At 35.0% G+C, this 12,236-nt stretch overlaps 1 protein-coding gene across 1 annotated transcript; it reads right to left on the bottom strand.

Annotated features, from left to right (window-relative positions):
* Positions 1-2,562: 2,562 nt before the first annotated feature.
* On the bottom strand, positions 2,563-9,049 carry LOC129807212 (UNC93-like protein MFSD11). The gene is made up of 4 exons (XM_055856314.1): positions 8,836-9,049; positions 8,476-8,645; positions 7,897-8,411; positions 2,563-3,168 (listed from the first exon to the last, which is right to left on the bottom strand). Exons 1-4 carry the CDS (start codon positions 8,920-8,922, stop codon positions 2,651-2,653), a joined length of 1,290 nt encoding a protein of 429 aa, XP_055712289.1. The 5' UTR covers positions 8,923-9,049; the 3' UTR covers positions 2,563-2,650.
* Between the last annotated feature and the right edge of the window lie 3,187 nt (positions 9,050-12,236).

Below are 12,236 nucleotides of genomic sequence, written 5' to 3'. Positions count from 1 at the left end.
GCAAATTTATTTAAGTCGCGGTGCAATATGTGCAAAATTTTTACAAAAAAAATTGAAAATGGCTTCACTTTTTATTAGGCTTGATGTGCCCCTGCCTTTGGCAATAAATTGGGATTCGACTAGCGAGACTCGGCGAGACTAAGCCAACCAAACGCCTTGCAAGTTGGCCTTTTTATATGGAGCTATTTGAAGCCAATTCCTAATTTGATCCCGGACTCAGCTCACAGTGCTCCAAGGAAAAAAAATATTTAAACAAAAATTTAGTATATTTATCCCTCCATACGGATAGGTATCTTATAATATGAAAAAACTTCTCACTTTTTAAATATTTAGCATAACGATCACGAGTGCAGAAAAATATCCATACGCATTTGTATGTATAGATAGTTCAGATAAACGTTTAGTCCATACTTACCTATGATAAGAAAATTCTTCATTTCCAATTTATGAAATTTTAAGTACAACAACGCTAGTGCGCCTATTACTCAGTGAATCAAGGTCAGGTCAAATCCTTCAAAAACTTGCACTTTGTTACAAATTTCAAACAGGATAGACTTCTGATCATTTACACGGCAATTTACGTTCAAGTAATCATTTATGAACCCAAAAACTGCTCAAAAACATAATTCACTGAGTGTGAGTAAGAGTTTTACTTCTTGAATTTTAAAGAGCCTATATTTTTTAAACCACACAGAAAAAAAATATTATGTAAATATTCGTAAATGTTTGTGGATTCCTATCGGGGAGTTACGAAATGCTCGTGTTTCGCATAACCCACAAACAAGTTCGTAAAAGTGTGTACTTTTTTCACAAACATTGTTCGTCCATGATCATTTGACGAACATTTTTTTGTGCTTTTACAAACATTTCTTTGTAAATGTACGTAAACACACAAAAAAGTTTGTAAAAATTTGGCATTTGTTCGTAAATGTTCGTAAAATATTCGACAAAAAACAAACATTTACGAACAAATGACAAAATTGTACGAACATTTTTTGTGTGTTTACGAACAAATGTTTGTAAAAGTACAAAAAATTTTCGTCAAGTGATCATGTTACGAACAATGTTTGCGAAAAAGAGTACAAACTTGTTTGTAGGTTATAAGATTTACGAGCATTTCGTAAGTCCCAATAGAAATTCACAAATATTTACGAACATTTTTGCAAAATATATTTTTCTGTGCATTTAGACCAAGTGAATTTCAAAGACGTTAATAGACCATTGACTTCCGAATGAATTTCAATTGAGAATAATCCTTTGTCCTGATAAATTTCTTATATTATGAATTAATTCCTGTAATTTAGAACAGAAATCTGTTACCAATTTAAGGATTTAAAGAAACTGCAACAAATTGCAAGTCTAATAAGGATAAAATCTTCTATATAAATTTAATAGAATTTACTATCCAAAGTTACGTATCTCTATATATCCCTCGTTTTTCTCCCAAATGAATTTTAAGCAAAATTCCAAATCTAAAGCTCTTTCGGTAATCCATTGATTTTAGTAACTTCATCGAATACTCACAATGAATTGTGTGAGATTAAGGTCTTTTTTTTCAGTTTGATAGCCACAAGAAATTCTCTCAATTCACCCAACTTCATCATCGTTTTGTGTTGGAAACTTTTCCCTGCAATTTGGAACTTTTGAACAATTCCAGATAATGTACCGCATTTTTTGAATCTCCTTCAATGTATTTCAAGTGCATCTCGCCGTGAAAACGCAATTTCAATTTTGTTCCATTTTTAAACTCATTACGAACAATTTGTTCCGTCTGTTGGGCTATTCAATGCGAGTATTGTTTTTGAAATGTAAATTCCAATTAAATAATGATACCGCCACAATCAACAGAAACACAAATAGGAGATGATATTTACTAACATTTCTATAAATAATTTTACTGACAACAAACCGGAATGATAAGAGAGTGGACAAGTGGAAGATGATTCAACGAATACTCCAACATTTTGTTTAACTGTTGTGCATTATTTGAAAAGTTAGTTTAGTTAAACTGAAAAATCATTTTATAGGTTGTAGGATTGAATTATTAAAGTACTTGTGTAAACTATGTTGTGCTTTAGACAGACTTCTGGCTCAAGCCGAGAGACGGCTTTTTGAGAAACTGATGGGAATGTAATCTAATCGTTATTGTGATTGTAATTACGTTGCCGTCTCTCGGCTTAAGTCATAAGTGTGTTTAGCACATAAAGGATCCTACTGTCAACCTAGGGGAAAGTGCCCATACTTGATACCATTGGAAACTTCGTAATTACTAAATTTTATATGTTTCACAATATATATGTGACACATCGCAACCATATTTTAAACTGACAGTGGCCAGTTTTTAAACTATATTACGGAGCCACGTTTATTAAGAAACATAGGAAAAATTTAGTCATTACGAAGCTTCCAATGGTATCAAGCATGGGCACTTTTCCCTATAGAAATATTAAAAAGAAATTTGGTCTGAAAATATCGCTTTCAACTGGTTTTAATTGAACTTTCCATTTGCAATTAGAATATTGAGTAATCGGAACAAATAGAGAAAGTACTGAACGAAATCAATTGGTGTTATGATATGTTTTTAATTAGGTATTAATTCTTATCAAACTAGTTGATTTATTTTAGATCCACCCCACTCCCCTAATTAGTGCTATTCGACTTGATGCTCTGGCAGCCTCTTCTTTTCCGCCTCTTCAATCCCCATTTCAGCTACCCTTGTCCTCCATTCAACACGCCAGAAGGCCAGTGTTCCTATTGCACCAGCAGTGGCTAGGATGGCGAGTTGTGTCCGCAATCCAAACACTGTGGAGTAAGCAAAGCTAGTTGCAGCTGCGGAGGATTGCATAAACCGAAACAGAGCAAATGCCGCAGCAGATTTAGAGGCAAAAACACCTCCTAGCATGGCGATAATTTGAGTGTTGAAACAGGCATCGCCTAGACCGAGCAGGAATGCCGCCAAAAGTGCAACAGTGGCAGATGGTGGAACCAACAGGGATAGCGCTTCAGTGTCTCCGAAGACAGCACTATCCGGAAGGTTTATAAGAGCTGCTGCGAAGGCTATTCCATGGACCACATATCCACAGAATACTATCACATCACGACGCCATCTACCGCCTGCCACTCCACATGCAATGCCACCTACAACTTCACCTAGGCCAATGCAGACGCCTTAAACGGGGATAAAGTTAAATAAATAATTCCAGAAAAATACTAGTTAAACATTTTTGCTGTAGGGGAAAGTGCCCATGCTTAATACCATTGGAAGCTTCGTAATGACTAAATTTTCTATGTAATATAACATAAAAGGGTAAAGTGATATAATTTGGAATTAGTGTTACAAGTTGGACAATTCGCCGGTGCAAGTTGGACATGGCTTTTTTCTTGATAAATACAGTACAAAATTTGGTTTTAAGCACAAGGAACCAAATTATAAAACTAAAGCATTAAAAATATACAAATAAAAATGAAGTACTAAATTCATCAAGACAAAAAGCCCTGTCCAAATTGTACCATTGTCCAACTTGTACCACCGTCCAACTTGTACCACTTTACCCTATGTGACTCATCGCAACCATATTTTAAGAACTATGGGAAAGTTGCCAGTTTTTAAAATAAATTGCGAAGTCACGTTTGTCGAGAAACATAGGAAAAATTTAGTCATTACGAAGCTTCCAATGGTATCAAGCGTGGGCACTTTCCACTATTTCACATAACTGGATCTTCTTTAAATAATTTTCTTTTGGAAGTGAATAAAGTTTTTAAGAGATACAGTGGGTGTCAATAGTTTGTTGCCTAATGCATGTTTGAGAAATCAAGTGAAAAAATGATAGAAAAAAAATATTTTTTTCAAATTTTGCTTTTTGTAGATGAGTTCCCTGTAATCCGTAGATATTATTTATATTTTTCAAAAAAAAATTCATATCAAAAATAATTGTTTTTAATAGTATCTCCGAACAATTTCCCACCTTTTAACTTTTTGTAATTTGCCATTTTTTAAATTTTAAATTCATGAAACAACAGATTATTTCATGTTATCTATAATCACTTTTATATACATATATTTACTATTGACAACTTTAAAAATGTAGAAACCCACCATTTGCCTCTCAAATGACATAAACTCAAAATGTAACAGGTTTACATTACGTTCTGTTGCATGTTTTGACCATTTTGAATTAGTTTTTTAAATGAGGCAACAAACTTTTGGCGAATTAAAAATGACCAACTTTGGAAAGCAATTATTTTTGATATGAAATAAAATTAATTATATTTTGAAAAATATAAATAATATCTACGGATTACAGGGAACTCATCTACAAAAAGCAAAATTTGAAAAAGTATTTTTTTCTATCATTTTTTTCACTTGATTTCTCAATCATGCATTAGACAACAAACTATTGACACTCACTGTATATCCTCTTCAGAGGTTATGATCATTAAACTTGATTTTAAATCTCTATTTTAAGGAGAGGTAAATTTATATAATCCACCTAGTTTGAGTTACTCGACCCCTGTTCAAAATTCTAGAAAAAATTCGTTCTTATGCTCACCTGTTACGAGTACAGTGTAGACGTATAGGCTAAATGGCAAAAGATAATGATTTCTATTTCTCGGTGACCCTCCTATAAATCAACATTCACTAGACGTTTTTCTCTCCCCAAGTATCCCCTTCAAAAAAACTTTTTGTATATTTTGGAAACGATAACATGAAAGTTTGACATAAATTTAGTTTTGTTACTCAAATCTTGAAGATAATTTTGCTTCTCTGTTTAGAGGAGTAAAAAATATGGATTTAGATTTAGGGGAAATGGTGTACTACATTATACAGTAGACTCTCTCCCAATCGGGAATATGGGGCGAAATGCCATCCGGTTTAGCGATACAATTAAGCGTCAAAGCCTTTGTAAATTCTATAAAAAGCGCTCAATTACAAAGAATCACGATAAAATAGGAAGAACTACAGCGAATTTGAGCGAATTAGCTTCATAATTAAACGTGAAAATTGTCAACAAAATTTGTCGCCCGATTGAAAAAGAGCCGATTGAGCGAGAGTCTACTGTATAAAGGAAACTGAAGCACCAAACATATGGTAGCACGCAACACTAATTTTAATTTTTAAACTATTTGGACTATGTCGATCATTTCGCTCCTTGGAAATTACAAGGGGCCAACTCACTTTTTGGCGATTTTGAGATTTTAATGAACTCAGAAAGAGAATTTAATAAATTTTCAGATGATATAAGTTGCTAAATTTCGTAATTAGAAAAGTTTTTCAAAATTCTACTCTTTCTGATTGCTTGCGCAATTTTTTTGAAGTCAAGGGGCACAAAATAGATTTTTCGTTCAAATTTTTGTGAAACAAGGAACTAACTCAAGCAAGTTGATCCTTTGTCATTCTAATTTCGGGAAAATTTGCGCATCATTTAGAATGACAAAGAGCTAATCCTTAAAAAATATAATTTGGAACGTAAAAATATGTATGTTTCGATGTTAATAATAATGCTCATATTTACAAATAGAAAAAAATTAATTAATTTTTTATTAACATACTGAACTGAAATAATTATTTATACGAAGTTGAATCTTTCATGTTCTCTCCTGAAAAATGGCTTAGATTGAGTTGGCCCCTTGTAATTTCTAAGGAGCGATTTCTTCAGTGAACAATGATCAAAATAGTATTTATGAATTCATACAGGTCTTGTCCTCTGAAGTCTGATATCTAATTAAAAAATCGCAGTGTTCTGTGCTACTCAGTTTTCGATGGTGCCCTAGTTTCTCTTAATTGGTTGTTCCTGGATAAGTTTCGGATTATGGGAAAGAAATCGGATATTTGTGTAAACAGTATGCAGCAACCGCTTTCGTTTAGTGAAGTTTGTGGGGTTTCAAGTCGCACAATAGGCAAGACCGTTGGGTCGTGGGCGGACGAGTTCTCTGACTCGACCTCCCAAATGTACCGCCTTTGCCCAAAACACTCTGGGAGCATGGAAGAAATATCCACATTACAGGAAAGGCACTCCTAGGCGATCTACGATCAGCAGATTCTTCCAACCCGGGTTATACGACAACATGATCGAATTGTAATAAATATCTCCCGATATTAATAATAAGTGAAGTTCGTGATCGTGAGTTTGGGATGTGTATCTGATAGATAATCAAATATAGTTAAGATCCCGTAATAGAAGGAACTATTCTAAAGGCCTGATCAATTAACCTATTTAACCGATATGAGATTTAACAGAATTAATTGAATGTCTTGAAAATTCCAATTCAACTGCAACGATTACAAGCCGGCAATGAATAAGTAATGAACCTATAATTGGATATTTATTTAAAAAAGAAAAATGTTTATGAAGCGTTATTTGAATAATTTATCAATCAATGTGAATCAGTAAACCTGTATAAGTCTACACGAAGTAGACAAAGGTAAGTTCGCGAAATGTTTAGTTAGAGGATCGTACAGTAAAGCTTAATGAAACCATCAGTACCAATCAAAGCAGGAGTGTAATGGACAATGTTTGATTTTCTTAGGAAAAGTCATATTTTTTGTTATAAAATTTTTAAAAGGGAGTGGTCAATTTTCATTTTGGAATTTCTTGTTTGTAACATTGCTAATTTTAAGTATATGGATTATTTTTAAACTTTTCCATTATCCTCTTTAAATTTATATCAATATGGTCAACTTTTCATTTTATAGGACCTTAATTCCTAAAAGGGGAAGGGCCTATAATTCTTTGTACCGTAAGTACGGGTGACTTTGTCTTCTGCGGTTGACTTTGATATCATTCTTTTCGTAAGCTTTTCTTTACTTCTAGAATTTAAGGATGGTCTTTTCTAACCGAAGGAGGCCTCAATGGATCAGTGGATAGAATAGTGGCCTTATGACTGTGAGGTCTTAGGTTCGAGACTAGGCAGCAGTAGATTTTTCATCTTGTGTAAAGTAATGCCAATGAATTGACAATGAATCGGCTCTTTTTCAATCGGGCGCAAAATTTTGTTGACAATTTTCACGTATGATTTTAAAGTAAATTTGTTCAAATTCGCAGTAGTTCCTCTTGTTTTATCTTGATTCATTGTATTTGAGCGCTTTTTGTGGAATTTACAATGATTTTGATGCCCAAATCTCGGAATAATTTGGATGACATTTTGCCCCATATGCCCAATTGAGAGAGAGTCTACTGTATGGGAAATAAGTTTCGATATGCAGAGTTCAGTCGAATACAAGTACACATTCACTGCCCAGATCCACAAACCGAGGTTGGTCTACTGTGATATAAAGCGGTACTGTGCGGTCAAAACGCACACAGAGCACTGTGATATAGAACAGATTTATCCAATTTGGGACAAAGATAGGACAGGAAAATTGGGTTACTTAATGGATCCAAATGAGTGCAGCGGTTCCGAAAAGAATATAACCGATCCATAGACAAAATTTTGATCTTGCCGATCCAATCTGCCATGTATGATCGGTGAGAACCGTTAGGAAACATTAGAATTAAAGAAAAGGCAGCAGATTCTGAACGGAAAAATACACCTTTCTTGACTTTTTCTCTTTAATTCTTCACTGTGAAGAATTAAAGAGAAAAAGTCAAGAAAGGTCAATAAAGAAAAGAAAAATAGACCTTTCTTGACTTTTTCTCTCTAATTCTTCACTGTGAAGAATTAAAGAGAAAAAGTCAAGAAAGGTCTATTTTTCCGATCACAATCTGCTACACAACCTATTAGACCGAAAATTCCTCCAAATTAAAGAAAAGCTTACGAACAGGAGGGGGTCAAAGTCACCCGGACCTACTTAAGTTATACACTTAAGTGGATCTTCGTCTAGCTGTAAAAAGATCAAATTTCAAAAGCAATCCAGTAATGTGAAGATATATGACATTTGTTAATTAAGATACTTACCACTCAGGCCGACCAAATGCTTAGCGCCTAGGGCCGTTGTAAAGCCTACCGTAGGAGAATAAACACCACTGAAGAAGGACAATTCGAGTCCTGTGTAAAGAAATGTAGTACTGAGGAGAGCCATTTCAGGACTCACCGCCATCTTAGCTGCTGCCTTGAATTCCGCCAATGGTCGTGCTGATGACTGCGGTGCTACATGCTTGGGCAGTGCGAACAGTGTAACTACGCCTAACAGTGCCATGGCCACGAGGACAGCAAAGAGAAGAGTTCGGGTCTCGACATTCACCTGAGTTAGTCCGCTGAATTCATGCCAAACAAATGTATTGCCTATTAACATTGAGGCTTGCAGCATTGCCCAGAAGATGGCACTGTTCCGTGAGATGGTTGCACTATTACTGCACCGTGATAGATAAACTCCCTGTCCATTCCACGTGATGGCCGCTCCAAGCCCCAAAAGGGCACTGCAACCATATAGAAGCCAGGTTTTAGGGGTGAGAAAAGAAGCAGTGAAGATGCTGAAAGTAACACATTCTTTTTATGAATTCGCCTGAATATATTACAACCTACATTTGTAGTTACCTATATGTGAGAGATCCCACAACGATAGCTCCTCTGGGTCCTAAAATGGCTACTACAGATGGCGCTATCCAGTTGCATATGGCAAAAGTTGCATAAATAATGGAGAGACTGACATAACCGTCACCCGTGAAGCTGCTATCGTCTCTGGCAATGCTGTCGATGACGACTTTCTGTTGGAAAAGAGAGAGGAGGAAGAGGAGGGAAAAGTGTTTGGTGTTTAGTAGGTTCACTTTCTATACAAATACTGACCTCGGACCAAGACGACCAATCGATGAATCCGATAGATCGATATGACCCAGTTTTAGTGTGGTTTTTACATAGTCTTTGTTTTTTTCTTTTGGTCTTTTAAATGTCTCTCACCTCAATATTACCCATGGTTTGGAAGGCCGTAAACAACATCATGAAGCCCAGACCAAGAAGCAGGACGCTCAGCAATGATCGTTCCATTGTTGTGCTTTGGCGGGAGAAGGCGCAACTGGAAAAATTGGCGCGCGAAAGGCGGATGAGATCGAAGTTCCAACTGCCTCGATTGAACAGCAGACCACGACTGAAGATAAGCGTACGCGAGATAAGACTGACCTCTCACTCTCACTCTCTCTCAAGTCTCCCTCCTCTCGCCCACCCAGGCAAAACTTGAAAAGATCAAGTGGTTGGGCTGATCAAGAAGTTATCATACAACATTGAACAGTCAGAGATTGGTGTTCACTCTCGAGACAACTCAATCCAGGTGTCCCCATTTTTCTAATCGCATCCACTCCATTCCACTCCTTCGTACTTAATGATCCACTTATCATTTTATGTTGCAATTGCCACTTATAGTGATTTATAGAACATCTCTAAGTTTTTCTAAGAGCATTTTATAGCCTCTCAATGTCCCCTGCAACGTAAGATGTCCAAGATGCTGACCTTGTTGTACAGGCGCAGAACAGTGTCTCATGCACTTGCCGATATTTGGGCGTTTTATCAGGCGTTTTATTTATTTGATAAAGAATAAGATGCAAATAAGGGACTAGCAAAACAATAATAAGACAAATTTTCCGAGTGCTTGAAAACATAAAAGCTCAATATTTACAAGGTGAATGTTAAATAAATATAGTTAATCAAAAGATGATCCATGTCGTTTCATAATATTCTCGATGTAAATTACAATTTTATCATTGTAAAGAGATGACAAAGGGTCCCAGCTTTGCGGAATGCTCGAACTCACGAGATAGAGCTCACTGCGTGATTTAGTTTTTCTCATGATCTTTTAGTGCGTACTGGTCTACTAGAGATCAAGTTGATTCTTAACCCTTTAATGACGAGACAGTTTTTGCGGACCGAAAATACGCAATAAAAATGAAACCGATAGACAAAATCACTTAAAAGTCTTACATCTAGCCTTAGAAAATCCAAAAGGTTCTGATTCGGTGTATTTTGTACCTCTATGAGCGATAGGGACAAAAATAGCCTAAAAGTTTAAGTAATTTTTCTGACAATACCAAATGAATGATAATTTTCACTCTAATGAAAAATATAATGTTTGAGTATTATAGTTTCTTTTTCCTAAACGGTTTTGCTTAAAAAAAATTAGAAGTATAAAAAATAATTAAAATTAATTATCATTATGAGAATTTAATAATTCGTCATTTTTTGAGCTTAAAAATTTACTATATAACAAATAGCTACAGACTTGCAATAAATATCCTAGATTCCTTCAAGCTCCTACTTTGTAATTACGTCCAAACATAAAAAAATAAATTTATGTAGTCAGGAAAAATAATTTTCTTTATGAGACACCGGTGTTCCAATCGTCCTTAAAGGGTTAAACCACAAAAGTATTTGAAATTTAAAAAAATGGTAGGGGAAAGTGCCCATGCTTTGCACGGTCCCAAGCTTTACAATGACTAATTTGTTCCTGTGTTTCTGAATAAATACGACTCCGCAATATATTTTAAAAACAAGACACTTTCCCCTAGTTTTTAAAATATAGAAAAGATGAGTCACATTTATTGAAAAACATACGAAAAACTTAGTCATTGTAAAGCTTGTCACCGTGTAAAGCATTGGCACTTTCCCCTACATAACCGATGAAGACCGAAGCATCCGGTTCGAAATTAGAATTACATTTCCAAAAAATCCAAATTTAATCAAATCTGTTAAAAAATGGGCCCTCCAAAGTGGTTGACCTTTGACATTAAATAATCTACAATGGCGAATTTCCCGGTCATAGGTATATTAGGGCGAAGTGTTCGCCTGGACTACCTCTAAAACATATCCGAAAATCATTGAAAAACTTTGGGCCAGTTTTGGGAAAAACAGAAGAAAACATTTTTTAGGGGGATGCAAAATTATTTAAAAATCGGTACTTAACCAGTTCATTACCGATAAAGACCGATACAGCCACGGGTTCTAAATTTAGAAATAACTTTCCAAGAAATCCAAATTAAACCAAATTGGTTATAAAATGGACATTCCAGATTGATATTGACTTTGACCTTTAATAATTCAAAATGGCGAATATTCCAATATAAGGTATAGTCATTCGAGGAGAGATGGAACACCTTTTTATATTCAATATTGCGGATACATTTTGAATGCGAGACAAAGACGAATCTCACTGGTTTATCATTTGAAGACTCTAAATTTAAGATATCAATATTAGAAAAACCTAGATAAAATAGTCACTTCGAAAAATAGGATTTAAAAAAAAAAGTTGCATTTTGAGGCATTCAAAAAAAGTGCGGGTGACATGGAACACCCCTAATTTTAGCAAAATATTAATAGTTTATTTTATTAATTTAGAATAGGAGGGAAGTGGGTTTAGAATTGAATTTATTGGAGTTTATTTTATTTTTTCAGTATAAATGATTTATTTTGTGGAATATGTGGCTCATATACTTCGATGGCAATTTCGCTGAGTGTATCAAGTCAGTCTTACCAGAAATTTAGGGAAAATAATTTCTAAGATTTACTTGAAAAGATTTTGAAGAACATTGACCAAGATTCATACCGGAACTATTAAGTTCCATCTCTCCTTAACTCCCAAATACACGTATTCTTATGGCAAAATAAAAATGTTTGGCCATTTTTCAGACATCCAAAAAATTAAATTTCAATTTTCTCGTAGAATTTTAAAGGGAAAAGGCTGTAACTTGGAGGTTTTCATTAAAATGTTGAAGGGCACAAATAGACCAAATGAGGTGGAGATCGTGCATAGGGTGTAGGCAGGAGGCGAAGTGGTCCATCTCTCCCACTGTTCCAACTCTCCGAGAATGATTATATGTTTGAACGAAATGTTCACGATATTCCTTACCGTTTGAACCCTAGCTTGGGAACAAACTTAAGGTCAAGTAAAAAAAATTACGAAAAAAATTAGTCAAAACCGGTACTTAACCGGTTCACTACCGATGAAATCCGATACAGCCGGGTTCAGAATTTCAATACCTTTCCAAAAACTTAAAATTTAATAAAATCTGTTGAAAAATGGGCCCTCCAAACTGGTTGACCTTTGTCCTTCAATAATTCAAAATGGCGAATTTTTCGGTCATATCTTCAAATACTGTATCGGACGTAGTTGTATATTCTCTTCAGTTTGTTCCGGTGTTCGTCAGATGATTGTCTTCTTCTTAAACCAAAAAGACTAAATTTTTCTCCAAAGCTTTCAACCCTCGGTATGGGTCTTCCTCAATGGGCTGAGAATGATTTATTATTTTAGATCATTTTCTTCATGTACAGTCTTAAAAACAACCTATTCTACTTACTCAATTACAATCTTTTGA

This window comes from Phlebotomus papatasi, chromosome 3 (assembly GCF_024763615.1).
Source record: "Phlebotomus papatasi isolate M1 chromosome 3, Ppap_2.1, whole genome shotgun sequence".
Lineage (NCBI taxonomy): Eukaryota > Metazoa > Arthropoda > Insecta > Diptera > Psychodidae > Phlebotomus > Phlebotomus papatasi.
Note: the sequence above shows the minus strand (reverse complement) of the source record. Positions and strands in the feature narration are given on the sequence as shown.